This window comes from Pteronotus mesoamericanus, unplaced genomic scaffold, assembly GCF_021234165.1.
Source record: "Pteronotus mesoamericanus isolate MK-2021 breed Mesoamerican mustached bat unplaced genomic scaffold, CSHL_Meso_final contig_134, whole genome shotgun sequence".
Classification (NCBI taxonomy): Eukaryota; Metazoa; Chordata; class Mammalia; order Chiroptera; family Mormoopidae; genus Pteronotus; species Pteronotus mesoamericanus.
Window position 1 is genome coordinate 4,284,342 of NW_026555061.1, and position 20,878 is coordinate 4,305,219.

At 47.9% G+C, this 20,878-nt stretch overlaps 1 protein-coding gene across 1 annotated transcript in view; it reads left to right on the top strand.

Moving 5' to 3' along the window:
- PRKN (parkin RBR E3 ubiquitin protein ligase) overlaps positions 1-20,878 on the top strand; it is an 888,975-nt gene that overhangs the window by 750,773 nt on the left and 117,324 nt on the right. Inside the window, exon 9 of the mRNA XM_054595427.1 lies at positions 5,332-5,481. Within this exon, the coding sequence (XP_054451402.1) occupies positions 5,332-5,481 (150 nt within the window). The remainder of the gene's footprint in view (positions 1-5,331; positions 5,482-20,878) is intronic.

Consider the following 20,878-nt stretch of genomic DNA (forward strand, 5'->3'; position numbering starts at 1 on the left):
TTCAGCCGCCGTAATGACTGTTTTTCTACGCCAGGCACAAGGTGCAGCCCTTTCTCCAGCCGACTGACTTCCTCAGTCGATGACAGATGTCCAGGGTGAAGAAAACATTGTTAGCAACTGGGCAGAGAATATAAACAGCAGCGCGGCCTGCCCCCCATGCCGGCTGTCGCCGGAGCCCCTGGGCCGGTCGCCTGGAAATGAAGAAAAATAAGACCAAGATTTCTGAGAATCTAAGGAGGTTTAAAAAAATTTTTCTAATGCACAGAGAAAATAGGACATCCTCCACATGGCAAGGGGGAATGGACTCATCGGAGGCTTGCGTCCCTCTAGAAGGTGATTTTAGACATTTTTTTAATCCAAAAAAGTGCTATAATAAACCGTTTTTCATTATTTTCCAAAAGATGGCCAAGAAAGAGGGAGCTGAGAATGTTTTTAGTAAAGGGGAGAGAAGGGTGAGGCGGCGTGGTGTGGGGGAAGGGTTCTGAGACCCCCGCGCCGCGGCCTGAGGCAGGGCCGGGGGCCAAGTTCAGCGAAGGACCGGGCTCCTTTGTGACTCAGTGGCCTGACCTGCTACTTCCCGGGGTGACGACGAATTAACTGCCTGGGCAGGGTGGGCGTAGGCACGTGGCGGAGCCGTCACTTGCTGACCGGGGTCTCTGAGAGGGGTCTCTGTCCTCCCAGGGGACTGAGAGGTGGGGCCCAGGGAAGGCGCCCCGGGTGCGGGTGCCGGTGCTGAGACTTCACAGGAGCCAGAGTTTAAGAGGGGAAGCAAGCCCGGCCCTCCCTGTGTGGGGGCTGCGTTTGCCGCTGTACTTGAGTGCCCCCCGAAGGATCCTCTGGAACATTCCACCGCAGCCCGACAACAGCCTCCTTTTCTGCTCTCAGGGGACTCGAAAGGCCCCCACGCAGCTCCGGGCTGCTGACAAGCTGCGATGCATTCCTGTGAACATTCGCCCGTGTTCGCAGATTTTAGTGTTACCTAGTACCCTGCACTTCAAATTTCTTGCAGTTTTAACATTTTGATTCCTCCTCACTTTCCTTTTTTATGAAAGCATGTGACTCACACATCACAAGGAAGCCGTCTGCGCCCTCCTACATGGAGCAGGCCTTTGGAGGGCTGCCCAGGGGCGGGGTGCTCAGGCCCTGTGCCTCCCCAGCCCGCCCCCGCCCCCAGGGGCCCCCGAATTTATCACACAGTCAGTGCCCGGCAAGAAAGGGAAAGCTGAGTGGCCCACATTGTACTTGAACCTGTGACTCCAGCTGCATTATAAAACGATATCCTGCCCACCTACAGACCACCAAAATCCCACCTCTGTTTGACTATGCTTGCCCAGGACTCATTATTTAGATTCTTAAAATAGGAGTTTATTGGAACATCTGTGAATTTATACTTTAAAATGAACATTTCCTTCCTTAAGAGAATCCATGAGCGCGCACACACAGATGGAATAATTTACTCCCCAAATAAATAAAATGTAAACTATAGCAAGGGGTCGAGATTTTACCTGGATAGATCATACTAATGAAAGGTATTTCCACTGTATTTTGATGAAGTATAGGAGGAAGTTTTTTTCATTTTTTTTCCCTTAGGTGCATAGTAATATGCTTTATTAATATTAACATTTATTTTCAAAAATTTTTGCAAATATGTTGTCAACTCGGAGTGATCTTAGCTCAGAGTCTGTGAATAAACCACGGTAAGAAAGTTTATCTAGAAATTTGCAAATCCATGTTAAAGAAGTTTATCTAGATAGTTTTAATATTAGCTTAAGCGGGCAGGTCAGTAGCTTCATGCGCACAAGCACCCAGACACTCACCAACCCGCAGAGACTAGCAAAACAGGTGGTCGTTAGAGAGTTGGCTACTCCCACGTCCACCTGAGAGAAGAGATTCTAGGGAGACCTCCTCCACTTTACAAATTAGTCACCTTCCTCCAGGTGAGCTCTGTTTATAAAACACTGATGAGTAAACAAGCCCTTGAGGAAAACACCTTTGGATCAGGATCACCCTTTGTTCCTCTTAACCCAGGGTGGTGTGGGGGGGAGGGGCACGCAGGAGGGGGTGCTAATCCCTCTCCGACCCCTGCATCTGTTTCACCCTGAGATGAACAGAGCCACTGTGTACATGGGGCTCATCGGTCACAACTCTGCCATAGAGAGAGCAGGATCCCTTCAGCACCCTCTCAACTTCGTGCCAGCAAGCGGTGAGAGGGAATTGGGGGGAAAAGTAGGTCTCCTCTTGAAGGGAGCTGAATAAGGCCGTCTGCAAAGAATGCGTCTCAACTCGGGGTCTAAATTCCCTCCCGGGGCATTCGACATTCTGTGGCGACTGACACATGATTGGCCCCTGGTCATATGTTTGTTTTTTTAATCAACATGACCATGTTTTCAAAAAAGTAATGCATTCAGTAGACTTGGGTTTTATTTCGGATGTTGTGTGTACTTTTTAATCATCGAAATCACCAGGTGTATAAGTTAAAGTATTTGTCTTCCTTTAGAAAATACCCCTGAGGGTATCATAAGTAGAATGCATCCAGTAAAGTCGTTCCTTCTCAATTCTTCAGCTAACGAACAGGAAGAGGGGCGTGGGTTCACACGCTGCGCCCGTGTCTGAGACCACCGCGGAGGCCACCAGCAAGCGTTTCCGAGTGTTATTGGACATTGTCCACAGGGTAACGTGTCCCCACATAAAAGCTATTGTCATAGCAGAAAAATCGCCTAACTAAATTAAGTAGATAAATAATCTGTCGCCAAATCAGAAAATAGCCAATTACTTAAAAGCAATTTATTGAAAATAGGAAAGTAATTTATGAAGGTAAAACCATCCTGTATCACTGTTATTAATTCCCTTGCCATTGATAATTTTATTAGAATTCTTTCATTGACACTTAGTGGAGTTATATTTCATTAATTCATTCTGCAACTATTGTGTACCAGCTATGGACAAGATATTATGCAAAATTCAGGAGACACAAATACATGAAAGGAGGGAGTAATAGGAGAGTGGTGAGGTCTGAAGGGACTGGCCCTCTCCGACCTCACCTTATCCGGCTTCTCAGTAGATGGTGCTCAGCACCGACGGCCGCGTCCTCCTCTGGGTATTTCCCACGGCCCCCCAGGCCCTTTCTCCACAGAGCAGGGTGCACTCTAGGCCGGATTCAGTAAATAAGGTCTCATGAAATGATCACCAGCATGAAGTCTCTCAATTGTATAAACTGTCTCATCATTCACATCTTAATGACATATCTTCCTTTTCTGCCTTGATAATTGCATAGCTTATGACATGTTCCAGAGAGTCTTTTCCCACAAATTCACACACTCTAGTTTGTTTACCATAAGCAACTTTACACCAAGTATTTCCTGCTGAACGTACTCCATAGATAAGGACGTTTCTCTAGCAAGTGCCATGGGTGTGCGCACCACGGGCACAGGAACAAGGGGATCTGACTGAAGCAGCTCTCTTTCTCCCCTGGGGCCAGGAAAACAAGCAGTCCGGAGGCGGGCTCTCTCCTTCCCAACTCCACCTGCACCCAGGACGCCTAAGTGTGTACCCACAACCCACACGTTCTCCTCAACTCCAAACTCATATATCCAATCAGCCACTCAACATTTTTGACATTGCTGTGTTGTCAAACTGAATATGAGCACAAATTCCCTTCCCCAGCTTCACACACACACACACACCCCACCCCGCCCACACACACACCCCCACCCCGCCCCAAGCTTTTTTCTTGCAGGTGTTCCCATCTCGGTAATACTCTCTTTCTCTTTCTGTCTTCTTGGAGAAAAACATCACACTCATGCTTGACTCTTTCACTCTAGAAACCTCGCCATTACTACCTTCCAGATCTATCCAGAACTCCCCACCAACGCCCACCCACAGGCAGTGCCTTCCTGGTTAAGCCCCCACCCCTCGCAGGTGGACCACTGATATGATCCCCTCCCTGCTTCTCTGCTTCCTGCTTTCGCCCTTGCCCCCTTCTGAACCCATCGGCCATAGGGCTCTCTTAAAAAGATTCATCACATTATGTCACTCCCCGGCTCAGCGTCTCCGGTGATTCCCCTGTCTCTCAGGGTCACAGCCAGAGCTGTTCCAATGGCCTTCAGGGGCCTCTGCATCCCAGACCCCCATTAATGTCTGACTTCACCTCCTGCTCCTTCGCTCTCTGCCCTCCTTCAGTCACCCCGGCCCCCTCATTGCACCTCAAACGAACCGAGCGCCCTGTGGCCTCCAGACCTTGATAATGCTGCAGCTTTGGCCGGGAGGCTCGTGCCCCAGGTGGCCACTTGGCTTGCTTCTCTCAGCTCCTGATCTCAGGTGTCTCCTTCAACATACCTTATCTGTAAGGCGTTCCCAATTCCCTAATCACCTCTTTAAACTGCAGTCTTCCCTGGAATCTATCTCCTCTCTGTTTTTTTTATTCTCCTTCCCACACGTCCCATCTGAAACACGATACAGTTTAATCTTTCAGAGTTTATTGTCACACTCTTGTGGTGCATGCAGACATGTCTGCTCACTGCTCTGTCCCCAGCACCCACAGTAGCCTGGCACATTGTGGCTTTCCATAAACGTTGCATAAACCAATTAATAGCTGAACAAATGCATTGGATTCCATCCTAGCTTAGAGGAGAATATGGTCAAATAATGTGAGAACAGTAACTAGAGCTACAGCCAGAAAGACCTCAACCACCGGGCTGCAGAGTCTGGGCCTTATTCTGCAGGCTGGGAAGCCATGGCAGGGAGCTGAGCCAGCAGCGCACAGAGAGCTGGTGTCGGGATAACAGAAATCAGCGTTCAGAACGAGACGATGAGAGGAGAATGGGGCTCTGTATCGTTAGTCTCTCACATCATGCTGACGGTGCTCGGTGGTGTCGTGTGGGCTGCCGACTGTTACCCTGGCGGGGAATAGTGGGACCCATTTTCAAGCTGGTTCTAAAACCCTGCGGACTCCTGAGTGGAGGCGTGAAATGCACCACGTGGTGAGACCGCCAGTGATGCGTTTTAAGTGTTCATAACTTGGAATATAGACGTTCCCTAAAATCTGTACAAAACAACACTATTAAACGAAGTTGGTGGGAGTAGTATTCAAAAACAAACTTTGCGAAATGTATTTTCTGAGGACGAGTTTCTAGAAATACAAGGAATAAATACTTCCCTTACGTGCTTCACCCCTTGGAACTGGGGGACTTTGGACCACCCCTTACCCACCCCCTCCTCATTTTTTGCTGAAATGGATTAACAAGAAAACTCGCATGGGGCCAACCCGTTAAGTTTTGCCTGAAACAGCTAGTACATGCATGGTTATTTTAAACAGTGACTTTGCTTTTGCAGTACGACCGGTACCAGCACTACGGCGCTGAGGAGTGCGTGCTGCGGATGGGGGGCGTGCTGTGCCCCCGGCCGGGCTGCGGGGCCGGGCTGCTGCCGGAGCCGTGGCAGAGGGAGGTCGCCTGCGACGCGGGCGACGGCCTGGGCTGCGGGGTGAGTACGGCGGCACTGGGGGTCCGAGGTGCACGCGTGTTTGCTTTGGCAAACTGGCCGGGATGACGCACGTGTGTTGTTTTCATTTTTCATGTGGACGCGGACGTGTCTGAACTGATACATGAGAAAATAGATTTAAAATGTCTTAGATAAGATATAGGATTCCAGATGTGATAGATCAATGATGGATAGATATTCTTTTTTGGAAGGGCGGGGAGATTGTCTGCTTCAATTGGTTGTCATTGTGTTTAAGATGTTGTGAATCGCTAGACCTGCCTTTTAAAGTTTTCTTCCAGTGCTCGGCTGATTTAGAGCAGAAATTTATGATTTCTTCTAAGTTGGCTTGAGGTAGACGGGCATGAAGGGGAAAGAGAACTCCCCACCAGCGATGCCTTAGCAATGTTGTTTGCCTAAGTATTTCAAGAAGTAAACTGCAGATTAATGTGGAAAACGTGGAATGCTATGGTGTCATAAAAATCCCTTTAAATTGAGATGAGCACCACTGAGGGTGCCTCCTCGGGAGGCGGAGTAAGAAACGTGGAAGAGGTTTGTTCCAAGAGCCCACCGGCGCGAGTGCACGGCGAAGGGCAGGGGACACGGAGATGGGAGGTGAAAGGCTTGCTGAATATAAACCGAAACGACGAATGGACAATAATCCTGACATTAAATTTCATGTAGGCTGGAAAGGGAGGAAAGTATATGTGCTTATAAAATGCTATTGAATTTGGATGGGAAACCATTTCTTTTCAAATGGCAGCTTCAGGAGGGGCTTGCGCCGGGGTGAGTGGCGGTGGCAGAGGCGGGCTACCCTGGCCCAGCTTGGGGATGGGCACTGAGTCACCTGTGCATCAGCCGGCATCTGTCGCCCTTTGTAAAGACGCCTGCCTGTCATGCGTCAGCTCACAAAGCCCCGGGCTAAGCGGCAAAGCAGAAGGACAGGCAGCTGAAAACTAATGAGACACCATGATGCTTGCTTGGGAAAAACACCTCTGAGTTCATAATCGTGGCTGCATTAGCACGAACACTCAGGGATGCGAGCTCGCCTTTGAAATCACGGAAATGGGGCTGCAGTCTCCACCCTCGGCTGTCGCTGTTGACTGCGGGGGACCTGCCGGTCAGTCGGTCTGTCGGTCGTGTGTGGCCTGAGCAGGCAGCCACACCCGGGGTCGGAAAGCTAGCGAGTGTCTTCTTTCAAAATGAGTTACAGAGCATTCAGCTAAGGGCTGAACGGTGTGCCTCCGCCTGGGAATCGCCCACTGGTGTTTCACTCGCTAAGGCTGGATCTGAAGATCTTAACTTGCTCTATCCAGTGGGGAGCTTTCTGGTCCATCTTCTGCATTCAGGTGTTTGCCTGGCCTTAAAGGACTTTGAAGGGTTTATGTCATTTTGAACTTTTGAACTCCTTTCTCTCTCCCTTTCCACACAATACGACAATGTAAGTAAGGAACACAACATTTAAGCTCCAAATCATGGGAAATTGCATGGGAAGTGAACTGAATTGCTCTCACATCTTCGAGTTGGCAGAATTCGGGGAAAACCTCACCTAAAGGAAGGTTGCTGTCTTTCATGTGTTTTTCCATCCTTTGGAAATTCAAGGTAATGAGTTATACTTTATTTTGATTTATTCTGTTTTGTGGTTTTGAGAGGTATGCCTGCTAGATTGTACATCACGTTTATACTGTTGTGCTGCAAATAACCCCTAAAGCTAACCATTAATTAAGAAACATGTATTATCTCACAGAGGTTCCAAGGGTCCAGCACCCATGGGTGACATTGCTGTGCAGTTCTGGCTCTGCAGAGGCTCTTGTGAGCTGGGTTTGTCGGGGAGGGGAAATTTTCTCTTCTTATCCTTCTCTGGACTTATCTAATAATCAAATTGACATGAGACAGATTAACAGGAGAAAATAACCAAATTTAATTGTGTATATACAGGGGTTCCTTAAGCATATGAGACCGGGGGATAAGTCAGGAAGTTGAAGCTTCTATGCCACCCAGAGCTACGGAGCAAGACAAGATAGTCTGGGGCTTCAGAGGGGAGGAGGGAAATGTTTGGTAAATGCACGTTTGCTGGGCCCTCCTTAACCCTGGAACGGAGGGAGGGCTTGATCAGACGGGTCTCGCTGGGTCCCTCCCAGTCACACCTGGTTCACATTGAACTGTAGACACCTGCGATGGCGTGTCTCTTCCTGGGGCAGCTCTTCTATCTGAATTCTTCTCAGCATTTATGGGAAAGTCAAAGGTGCTCACTGAGTCTTTTGAGTCTTGAGGATAACTAGCTTAAAACAATATTTAGAAGAGACATATTTGGGGTACAAGCTCTGCTACCCTTCAGGTAGCAAACAGTTGGCCAAAAAGACTTAAGTGTCTCGTAGCTATTGGCAGAAGGCCACAGTTTCTCACCAGGTGGCCCTGGTCTTAGGCTATTTGTCCCTAGGATGGCAGCTAACTTACCTGAGGAAGTGGTCCCACAGAGGAGAGAGGAGGCCACCGTGCCTTGCGTGGCGCCATCTGCAGAGCTGCACGCCGCCCCTCCGGCGTCACTCCAGCAGAATCGAGGTGCTAAGGTCCAGCCCACCCTCAAGGGGACGGGAATTTCCGTCTTAAAGGAAAGAGCATCGAGGAATTCACAGACATACTTTGAACCAACACAGTTCACAATTTGAAGAGGTTGAAAAAAAGAACAACAAGGAAGGATTTTCTGAAATACGCATTGAACTTGATGTTGTCTTTTCCCCTCCCTGGGCTGCGCCAACCCACATACTCTTTTCATATCAATTCTCGTTGCTCTGACTTTTCAACAGAGAAATTGATCTCATCATTCCCCCTTTTCTTCAAATCCTCAACTTTCACGAAGGATGTTAACCCAAATAAGAAGGCGTTTGGGATTCAGTAATGGTTAAAAAGGAGATTGGCTTGGGTGTATTTAAGTTCAAATTCTGACTCCACCAGCTACTAGTGGTCTTAATTTTTGTACTTCCTTTCCTTCATCCCTAAATGCTATAAGACTTATAAATATTAAATGACATAGCAGATATAAAATGCTTAGAACAGTGTCTGGCATTAAGTGTATATTTATTTCATCAAAAGCTTAATATTTATCAAAAGCTTACCCAAAAGACCCAATATTCAAGGAAAATGAATTGGTTGCTGTTGTACATAGTTTCCATCCAAAGGAACAGACTTCAGCATTTTGGTTGCCTTTGGCTTCTTTAAAATAGGTGCTGAGGTTAGCATTGACGAATCTCTTGTTCCAGCACCTGGTGACATCCACTGGCAAACCAGATCACGCGATCCTGTCTTCTGCTCTGTCGCTAGGCTTGGCTTTCACCCAGAGAAGAGTGTTTATTAGCTAACAAATGAAGACAGGATTTCTATTTAAGGGATAACGTCAGTCCATCTAGGAAGGGTCTGATAGATGTGATGGTTGCCACAAACTTATTATTATGATGAAGAATTATTTGAGATTAAGTACCACCTCCCAGGATTGGTGGGAAGTGGTACTTAATCTTCAAACAAATTGAAGTGTTACACTTATTTCATGTCCTTATATCTCTGTCCTCAATTTTTATACTCTGGTCTTCATTAAATTTGTGTATTGGGGGTTCAACATTCATGGAATGAATGAATGAATGAATGACTCTTAATGTTGAAGCAATACAAAGGCACTATCACTCTCATTTTCAAATATTAATTATCACTTATCCAGTATTAGAGTTGCTTACCTTGCCTCAACAAGAACCTCTTCAAAAAATATTTAAATACCTCCATATACTCATACAACATACCGGATTTTACCTGCACACATATTGCACAATTCAGAATGCCAAAATACACTAAATTTAGAGATCCGCAAAAAGTCAATCAGGGACCTGAAAGTACTATAAAAGTTAGAGTGTGTGTGCCCTAGGAAAGGCTACACAGCCATATAAAGCATTTTGTGCATGCTGAAATGTAAAATGTCTCAGTCTTGGGAGCGATGAGATTTTAGGCTTGACACAACCCCAGGCTATTTTCACACTGGTAGACAGAACTCAGTGGAGAATATATTTGGGGATCAGGTAGCCAGACCTCACTCTCTGCTAGCCTTTGATCAAAATTTTACTACTACTCATAAAAACATTAATGGGTTTCCTGAAGAATTCATGTTAAGCATTATTCTTTTCTCTGGCCTCATTGCTATTCATCAGAACTATCTCACTAACTTTTATGACTCTGAAGTAAAATGTTGACATATTTAATACTAGAAAACAGCAACAAAATATGGAATACATTATACTCTTCGACCAGGGAATACAGAAAACGATGGCCATCAAACCTTGTGAATTTTCTATAAACAGAGCATCTTTATCTTACATGGTGTTGTTTTGGGACATTATATGTCTGGGAGATAATTTCCTAAAATAACACTGGTAACCGGATGAAGCGTTACCTGTTTTAAATTAGAAACCCAAGGACAAGAAAACAGAAAAAAAAAATACACATTTATATGAAAACCAAAGATTTTTTTTAAACCCTATTCCTGGCTGTTACTTAGGAAATAAAATGGCCTTCCTTAAGGCCTTCGGTAGTCCCTCTGTCCTTGGATGAACACGGCGAGAAGCTCCAGCGCAGGCCTGGCGAGCGGCCCCCAGGCCCCGGCGCGGGTGCCCTCGCTCACAGAGGCCCCCCGAACCAGGTTAGTCTTGTGCATTTTTTTCTTCGAAAAGGGCCTCAGAAGTTATAGAGCCCAGAGTTACAAAGGCCCCATCACACCCAGATGTAGACCTACACAGGTATGGGGTACAGCCTGCTATGTGCAAAGAAATTTTTTGTTGAAAATAATGACTTTGAACTACTTACAACAGTAGCATTAAGATATCATTGAAGATTTTAATTCAGTAAGAGTCATTTTCAACCCTTATAAAGGAAAGGAGTCAATGAAGACAAATAGAGATACTTAGACTCTCAGTCAGAAATATAACTAATTATTGAGTTAAAAAATTAATCAATAGATGGGAAGCCCGTTTTTTCACTAGGTGGGGCTCAGAAATAGCAAGTGGATGGCCAACATTTAATAATGAAAAACAAAGTGGTTACTTTTTCCTATTCTTTAAAGATCTTTTAATTTTAGAAATACATATAATTTAATTTAATTACCTGAAGTCTTTTGAAAAGCATATTGACTTCTCCCTTTCCTTAAAAAAGATGAGAGCTCGCAATCGATTTCAGATCGAGGTGGTCTGCCCTGCGATGCTGTCAGAGAGGCCCCGAAAAGCACAGGCCCCACGCGACGAGCACGGCCGGCCAGCCAGCGCTCGCTCAGCTCTGGCTCCGCCTCGCCTGCCTCCGTCCCCGGCCTGTCCGGCACAGAGAGCGGAATCCTAGCTTGTTGACACGCTGCCTTTTGATGTGCAAGATGTTATTTATCAAAAAGTATTTTAAAAAGAAAGTTTGTGTTATGAAATGTCAAAAATGTGCACTGTGTTGATTTGACATGTGTCCAAAAATCTAATGTAAGCTCTAAAATTGGCTCGTTTGCAGATTGGAAGTAAGTCTCGCCAGACTTCCTGCACGTGAGACAGCTTGAAGTGCAAAGATAGAAAGCTTTCTGTTTATTTTAATTACAGAAACTGTTCACAAAAGTACCAGTTGTGCATATCATCCCTCTGAAACACATTTATCAATTGGCAAGGGTTCCTAGAAAGGGTTCTGTGCTCTGAAATAGAAGTATATATTTTCTAACAACACAGACCACTGATCATCCTATGAGTCTTTAGCTAATTTTTGTCAAAATAAAGGGATATATGAAATAATTATACTCTTTCAAAGTGGTAAGCGCCATCTCTTTGAACAATGTGTTAGGAAATCAGTTTCATGGCAGTTGAACGGAGAAATCTGCTTTCACTCTACAAGCTAAAGGAGAGCACAGAACATTCCATAAGACAGACTTCTGCTGAAGGTAACACAGTCTCTGTGCATTTACTTAAATCCTCCATTTCCTTCGGTCTAGGGCTGCACTACCCAAGGTGGTTGCCACTCGCCACGGTATTTGGCCCCTCCATCATGGTAGCCATGTTTCCAGTGCTCAGTGGCCACACGTGGCCCCCAGCCATGGGCTGCACGGTGCAGAAGAGCGTATTTTCATCACAGTCACAGGTAGTTCCATAGGACAGCGCGAATCTGGAGGACTGGGACATTGCCCGGAGGGGTGGTGTTTGCCGACTCAGAGCTCCCTGACTCACAAATACAAGTGCTTGGACCTGTTCAGTTCTAGTTAAAAAGCAACATCTTTCCATACATTAAAGCGAGTATTAAAACAGTGCAGACCAGTGTTTTTCAGAGCGAGCCACCTGCAGCCCAGGCTGCGATGCCAGGAGGAGGCCCGGAGCGGGGCAGGGAGGCTGCGCAGGGATCCAGGATCAAGCAGCTGGAAACACCAGTTAAGCTGAATGTTTTCTGTAGCACTTAACGCTTTCAATATGCAAGAGCGCATTTTGCCTGAACAAGTAGAATAGCACAGCAGGGTTTCCTAACTCTTTAGAGCAAGAACTGCCTTTTGTGTGGTGCATCCTCTAAGACAGGTGTTTCATGGAACTGCCTGAGCATCAAATCATCAGTTCCATTTTCCTAAGTGCGCAGCGTCGACTGGAGGGTCTGGCTCGGTCACGGTGAGCAAATGAAAGCAGAGGATCCCAGCGTGGACCCGCAACGTTTTCCTCTGCGTTAAGAACTAGCAATGTATTTTTTCATTGTATGCTATGTTTGTCTTAATTTGTGAGACTACATATTTTTTATTGAAATCTTCTTGCTTCTTAAACTACTACTGATATATAATTTGATGAGTTTAAGATCCATAGACAAGAGAGGATGAGATTTTATGATCATGTTCCTACTAAGTGAATATAAGAGATTGTTTAACTTCATAGAATAAATGATATTATGGTACATAATATATTTTCACACAATAGGGACCCACATACGTTAATCTCCTAAACCGTTAACTGCGTAGGCCGCGTGGTAAGGACAGAGGAACCGTGGGGCTTAGATTTCTGCCCTTGTTTTGTATACTGTGAGGGCTTGCTATGGCCCACTGATGAAAATAAGCAGAATAAGGTGATATCGGGGCTGTGGTGGCTGTAACTGCCCTTGGGAGGCACTGTCCCAGGGCTGGAGTTCCCCTGCCTGGCCTTCTGTGTGGCGTGTCTCTTCCTTGCCCTTCCCAGGGGCCATCGGTAGTCCCTGCGGACACGGCGTTGTGCTCTATCTCACTATACTAACTCTGCCCGCCCCCCAACTCTCCCTCAGGTCTCCAACCTCAGGGGGCCGCAGCCTCCTTCTGCCTCGCCTCCGGCTCTCTGTTCCCCTTAGGACAGCAGCCCCCGCGAGGCCCTCGTCCCTCCTGTGTACCCATCCAGGTCGCGGCTTCCGGCGTGCCTTCCTGAGTGCTGGGCTGTCTCGCTGTCCCCTCACGCCACCTTGGGAAGTGGCCCCGCGGGCCTGACGCTGTTCGTTCTGGCTCCTTCGTTACTGCCCTGGTTCCCATCTCGCCTCTACTCAGGGTCGTGGGGCAGGAGCATTAGAGCAGGTTCTTTGTTCTCTCCTCCCCTGCCCTTTCTTACTATTTTTTTTATTGTGGAAAATATATATACCAAAGTTTTTCCATTTATTACCATTTTAAGTATACAATTCAATGACATTAAGTACATTTTTAATGTTAAATAGCCATCACCACTATCTGTTTCTGAAATTTTTTATCACCCCAAATGGAAGCTCTGGACCCATTAGGCAATAACGAACTCCCCATTCTCCCCAGCCCCTGGTAACCTCTAACCTACTTTCTGTCTCTATGAATTTGCCTATTCTAGGAATTCCATGTGTGGAATCATAGAGTATTTGTCTTTGTGTCTGGCTTATTTCTCTTAGCACAGTGTTTTCAAGGTTCGTCCATGTTGTAGCAGGTGTCAGAACGTCATTCCTTTGCATGGCAGAGTAATATTCTATCGTGCAAGACCACATTTGGTTTCTCCCATTTTCCTTTTTTTTTTTCCAGTGATTTATGAAATTTCACACTGAATGACAGGAGATGTGGCTTTAGAATACTGCATAAGTATAGTATCTGGGGAAAAGATTTCACTTTTTTTTCATTTTACAATTATTTTATGGTAGAATATGTAATATTTCTCCTTAATAAAATGATTTCTCATTTCAGTGTACATTGCATTTGTTTTTTAAATAGGTGATACATTTACTTATTTAAAAAGACTTAAAGGGCACACTGTAGGAAGCCTTTTTATCACTCCTAGCACTTGATCATTACCCATTTTTCTTCCTGGAGACCTTAAATGTTATCAATTTCTTATCCATCCTTCCCTATGTGTGAACAAACATTTATTCTTTCAAAATAATTGGGAACATACCATTGAGGCCTCTTATACCTCAATATTTCTTGAAACTTAACAATAGGTATCTTGGAAATTGCATTGTATCAATGCATACAGCTCTTTCTTATGTTTTTTAAAACTTTATACATTTTTTTTATTGTTGTTCAAGTACAGGTGTCTCCTTTTGCCCCCGCCCCCCCACCCCCACCTCCCGCCCTCAATCTCACCCCTCTTTGCCTTTGTCCGTGGGTCCTTTATACATGTTCCTGACGACCCCCCCCATCCCCCGTTACCCCCCGCGCTGGCCACTGCGCCTTTGTTCTTTATGTCACTGCCTCTGGGTCAGTCTCGGTGCCCCCCACCCCGGTCACAGTTTCCCCGGCGGGAGCAGCCGCCCCGTGGGTCAGCAGTCAGGCAGGCCCTCCGACTTTAGTCACTCGTAATCAAAAGTCTGAGGCTCACTGTACGTTGCATCTGTACTCTCAAGTCATTAAAAAATGCCTTCTCTCAAAAAGTAAACTTGACTGTTTAAGCCATTCGGTCCCGCCCCCCACCGTCCCCCAAGGCCAGCCCTGTGCCCCGCCCCCACCCCGTGCTCTTGGCTTCCCTGCGGGTTCCCCAGGGCCCCCCTGCGGCCTTGCCTCTGTTGATCTTCAGACTGAGGTGGACAGTCAGTGCGGCAGCAGCTGAATGTTCGTTTTACCCTCAGAGACCTGAGCAGTGTGTCCACTTCACCGATGTCCACAGTTTTTTGTTTTTTTTAATTCCAGTGCTTAAAATTGGTTTTGCCTCAGATAAAAATAATTTAACCCTATATTAGTCCCTATAAGGTTCCGGCCTCACCCCAGGATCATCTCTGCAGGCCAAGCAAAGCGCCCTGTCCTAACCTGGGTGGCAAAATCCTAAGGCCGCTCCTGTAGCTTAAATAGCAGCGGGGTCCAGCTGGAAATGCACGCCTTGCGGGCGCGCCGCCAGGGTCCGCCGAGATATTCTTTGTACCATTATTTTGTAATAGATAAAAATTTGGAAACAACCAAATTTTCAATACTGTTATAGTGATTAAATACACTTTTTACATACCTATATGTGTATATTTACATATCTATACTTACATATCCATACATACCAAGACATGTCTTACATATACTTACACATCTATAAGTGAAACACAATACCCTGCTTAAAAGAATAAGGTCCTTCTCAGTCTACGTAGCAAGTTTTAGTCTATAGAACTGAATGAAAGAGCAAAAAAGAAAATGAGCGCTTATTAACATATGAAATATTTTCTGGGAAGAATTAAAGAAACTTGTTGCCTTAGGATAGAGAAAGTGAGGATATAGGGAAGGAAGCTGGTACTTTTCAGTTTATAACTTTCTATAATGCTTGTGTTTTCTAAACATACAGATATATTACTTCTACCTTTTAAATAATAAGATTATCCTAGTTTATGAGATACTTTTAAAATTAAATGTCTTGTATTTTTAAAAGCTAGTAATGTTACTTGCTTAAAAATAAAGGCAGGGTGACCGATAATGAAATTCGGTCGAATTTGACACCGTGTCGGACACAGAGGGGCTCTGCGGTAAGACCGGGGGCGGGAGGCAGCCTCCTGCCAGCAGAGTCCGAGGGCGGGAAACCCAGCCATGCAGCCTGGCTTCTGTCCCCAGAGGGAGCGACAGATGCCGGGGTGGCCGGGCAGCCTTGCGGGCGCGTAGCTTGCGCGGCGCACACGCTGCCCTCACAGCCCTTTAGCCGAGTGACACATTTAAGGAAAACGGGAGTGAAGTCTGCTAGGAAACCTAATTTAGGTTCTCAAAATAAGTCCTGTGGAACGTGTCACCGAAGGCATGAGCAGCTGAATGCAAACAGGTGGATTTCCATTTGGGGCTAATTTTTAAATAGTTCAGAGCAGCAATTTCCAGCCTTTCCCATCTCATGGCACACAAACAAGTGACTGAAACTCTGCTGGATGCCCTAAAAAAATTTTTTTTTTTTTTTTTTTTGGCTGACCAAAAAAACTAGAATTTTGATTCACTCACATGGATGGCTGTTGTTGGGTTGGCTGTTGTCATTTTTTAATTTGACGATCTAAGGGAAAAGAGGTCCGTTCCCCTGGCTCAACAGCCTGGTATTGCGCATTTCAAAGACTTGTGGCGCGTCGATCGGAAATCACTAGTTCAAGTCCTACCTACATTATAGGAAAATACATTGCAACAGTGCTTCGCACACACCCGTATCCCAGGAGTTACACTTCCTGTGTGCTTCATTGGTGGTTTTTGTTTATCTTCCTGTTTGTTTGTACCTGTTTGCAATGAAATTCAGAGTTCGGCGAGGCCCGGACAGAGCAAGCGCTCAGTACAGAGGAGCGTGCGTTTCTCACTGCTGGTCAGACGTCCTCTCAGCAGAGGCTAAGCCTGTCAACAGCTGCATCAGTTCTCTTGCGAGGGAACAGGCTTTTCCTGGATAAAGACAAGCGGCTCCCACGCCGGTGCTGGGGGTCCGTAGCAGATCAGAAGCAATGCAGTCCGCCTTCCTCCTGCCTTGCTCTGCCTCTCCGTAGCCCCAGGATTCTGCCAGCGGCCTCCTCAAACCATCTCTTCCGCCAGGAATGGATGAAGCCCGAGGCTGGAAGCTGACGGCTCCCTGGGCAAGTCTGACCTGGCCAGCCTGAGCCTGACGGCCCCTTCCCTGGGGTTGGGAGGCCCCCGGGAGGTACGGCGGGCAGAGCCCCTGGGCCAGCTGCACAGGCCTCAGTCTGCCCGTCTGTTCCAAAGTTTCTAGTGGGGTAGAGAATAAGATTACTTTTTCAAGATAATTTAACGTAAGAATATTTTTGAGGGAGAAGGGAAAAAATCAAGTAAGATTACAAGCCCGTAGGTCAGGCGCAGGCCAGATGTGTGCGCTTGCCCCTCCTGCCCGCCCTTGAACCAGGGTCAGGAGTCGGGAACAGCAGGCGTCCTTGCAGAGCCAGACGCACCACTGTCTGACGCGCTCTGGGAAGTCATTTGTCAAGTGCGCCTGCGATGGCACTTCCAGCAAGAAAGCAATTTCCCCCCTCCTTTCGCAAGAAGCAGGCCTAGGAAGCCCATTTCTTGCCCCCACCCATCACGCTGAGAAAGGAATGCTATTGCTCCCAACACACACGCCCCCCCACCCCCGCAAGCCGCGTGGGTGACTGTCCAGCGCGCGGCAGCAGTCTGAGAATTTAATGTCGAGTGATTTTTCTTCCAGTCCCTCTCAAGGTATTTGTTAGACAGGTCCCTAATGCAAGGGGAGTTGTAATGAACGAATCCTGCAGCCACCTCCACGGTCAGCACCCACCCCCTCCCCCGGACAGAATGTCACCTCTCCCTAAAGAATCCTTACGCAAATTGCTGGCTCCACGTGTTCCCAGGGACTCTCCCTCAGTAAGAACTTGGAGGCTGTTTCCACGGGTGCAGCCTGCGTGCTGGTCCCGCCTGACTATTTGGAGGACGCAATACAAACAGAGATACTGAGTCCAGTCAACGTCTAAGTGGGTGTTCTGCAGAAATAAGATGGAATTCTACTTGCTGGCTTTCTTAAAACCATGAAGTGCCCGGGATGGACCCTCCCAGCCGAGAAAACACTCAGGCATCGCCCTCGTTTAGGACACTCAGGTCGACGGTTGCACGTGCGCACAGGGAGCCGGAAGCCCAGCTGTGTTCGGGAGGTGGGCGTGCCCGGGAAGGAGGGACATCCTAGTCAGAGCGAGCCTCGGGGAGCCCCCCTTCCGCGGGGCCACGGCGGGGCCTTTGTGGAAGCGGCATTGTATTACTGCAAAGTGCAGGAGCCGCTTCAACAATGAGAAAACTTGAGCAAGAGGATTAAAGTCCTAAGATCTTTGTTAGACTGAATCCATTGACCCAGGCCTTCCCATGGCGGCTGCATGGCAACACTTCCCTTCACAAATGTAGCAGATTTTGAAAAGGTCTCTTAACTGATGTTTGGAGGCTGCACTGCTTGTGTGTGGTTTAGTTTGTTGTTCAAGAGAAACTAAAGATTGTTTTTTGTAAGATCTTGGAAAAAGTGCTAAACTTCAGGAATAAATAAGTTTCAGTAAAAAGACTTGCTTTTAGACATTATTTTAAATGTCACTGATGTCAGCAAGGACACAAATCTCCCCAGGAAGCGAAGACCAGGCCCCGCATGGCAGCTGCTCGCCAGGCTGCTTCCCTTCCCCGCAGGAGCAGGACCGCCTGCTGCCAGAGCGGGGCCTGCGGGCACCTGGCCACCGCCAGCCGGGCTGGCTTCTGTCAGGTCCCAGCGAGAGCACATTGCCCTCCTCGGGAGGCGACCTCATTCCCGGTCAGGAGAGGACCCTGAGTGTCTGAGCCAGACCTGCTGCTTCCGTGACCCTTACTAGGGATGGGTTGGGGACAGCCAGGTCCCCAGTTCTGGACTGCACTACCCGCCTAGTCAGCCCCAACGCCACCCTGGGGCTGGGCTATGTGTCCTGGGAGAGAATCCAGTTCCTCTCTGCTCAGTCGGCTTGAACCGGGCTTTCTGCTTCCCCAGCCAATCTCTCTCCACTGGTTCACGGCCATTGTCTTCAAACTGACCCAAGGAATACGTTCACTAATGACTCTGGACAGATGACAAATGAAGAGCTCCTTGACTGACAAGGACTTCCCAGTGGAAGACAAAATGGCCTGCAGATTATATCCTGTACTATTTTTTGTGGCCTCCGTAGCTGTAATAGCAGCAGAAAACGTCCCCTCAAACGTCCCCTCATTTCTCTCCGGCTAAATGGACCCTGGTGCCCTCCGTCACATCATTCAGACGCTCGTTCCCCCGGTGTGTGCCCAAGGCCCATGGCAACCAGGGCTGGAGGAGGTGGGAGCTGATTTCTCGCGCTCATAAAAACCTGTGGCGGAGCTGGCCATTCCGCTCCACGAGGGCTTCAGTCGCCCTCTTCTGGGTGGTTCAGGTGACTGCACTCCATGTCCACCCATCACCCCGGGCTAAAGGGGCAGGGAAAGCAGGGCAGGCCCCCGCTTCAGGCCAGATCTGGATGGGCACGCAGCGCCACCTCCACATCCCCTGGGAGAGAAGGGAGTTCCACGGCCCTTTGGCTGCCCCCAGAGGCAGCGGGTGCCTTGTGTCCAGGTTCAACTATTACCACCAAAGCGGCAGGGCGAATGGGTGGCGGGGTCCAGTCAACCTCTCCCCCACCTGCCACATGCCCCCCCGCTTTCTCCTTGCTGCAGTATCAGCTTCAGATTTTTGTATTTTCATGCACAAAGCATTTCTTCCCGAGCAGAACGCTACTTCTTCAGTTCGAACAGGACTGAGTGCTTGCTTGGTGATCTTTTCTTTAAACAGTATGGTTGTTTCACTTCTGTATGCAGCAGCATGAAAATTAGACCTCCAACGATCAATGATGCCCACACCGTTGTACTTGCCCCTTCCATTAAAAGGTGTTGCCACAGTAACCTGGTGAATTCGCGCACATGGTTAGCGCTGCGTATGGCCACAAACAGAGACGAGAGGCACAGGTCTAGAGAATTCCCTAGCCGGGCTGCCGTTTTCGCCTGCTGATCGTTTTGTTCTAACTGCGCACACTCACGTGCTGCTTAGCCGGGCAGGGCCGCACACACAGACCGGAGCTTTCAGAGTCACAGACTGAGTGTGAGGTTTCACGTGGCATCGGAGTCACACAGCCTCCGGGTGACGTTTCCCACAGAGACCCAGGAGTTTCAGCTTTTATTCTCCTGCAGAATCTAGGAATCCCACTGTTTTCAAAAACCCAGCCATTTTAACAAGAAGCATTTACAGGTGTATTTAATTTATTATATCCTTCCTCATATTTAAAATAAGTCAGTAATGCTTGTAAGGGAAGACCATGCATTTATTCTACAGGCATTAATCAACTCTCTGTGACCCCGCCCTGAGCACCGTGGGCCCACGGAGGTCGTGACATGCAGTGCGGCGCTCCGGGAACACGTGGCCCATCTGGAAGACAAGACTCACATGCGTGAAATGGCGTGCCCGTGCGGCAGTCCAGGGTCACGCCAGGTAGTGGGCTGCAGAAATGCGTACGCGTTCAGGACCCTGTGATCTGGCTTCCACATTCCTGTGAACATTGCTCTTTGAACACAGGCCACAGTGCTTGTTTACTTACTATTTACCTCCCCCCCACACCCCCTTTCACATGTAGCCCTGGTCGGATGAGCAACTGTTGCATCCTCTTCATTTCTGCATCCTCGGCATCTCCCAGGGGCAGGCACACAGGTCGCTCACCCTTAAATGGTACAACTAGAGGAGAAGGCTTTGAATGGTGGAGAGCCGGGCGTTTCACTGAGGCCTGAGAGGACAGAGAACATTCGCCCGGTGGGGACTGGCAACGCCCAGGAGAGAAGCGGTGGGCAGCGCGCCCCCGACTGCAGCGACGGCTAGGTGCCTGGGGGGACCGCAGCTCCCACAGCCCTGTTATGCCACCCTGAGCCTTTTGGACTTTATCCCACAGTCCGGGGAGACCGCGAAAGTCACCTGATCAGATCTTTTGACAGAACCACTCAGTGTCAGTGTGGAGTACGGATGAAAAGGAGAGGTCACTGAAATCACTGCTAAAGGGCACACGGAGGCACATGGACCCTTTTTCAAGAGTTGATTTGCACACCCATCCATTCCAATCAGGCGGCACCAAACCCCAAACGGTGAGGGGTCCCCACCATCAAGAGCTGGGGGAGGTTTTTATGCTGAAGATGCAGAAGCAAAGCACTGAAATTGCTTGATTGGCTAAAGCAGAAGCGGTGTCCTTACTTGGGAAGACCTGATTGGCTCTTTGTGATGGGTGGTCCTTCAATTTCATTCTTTCTGATTGGAGCAGAGACTCCGGGCTACAGGGGCGTTTGGGGCCGTCCCTCTGCCTGATGACCTCCTTGTTTAATTACTTCAGCATCACCTGGACCATTTTGACCAGCATCTCTAACGACTGCAACCCTCCTAACAACCTTGCAAAGCAGACATTACCGTTGATCTTCTCGTTTCTCTTATACAATGTTTCAGAAATTATT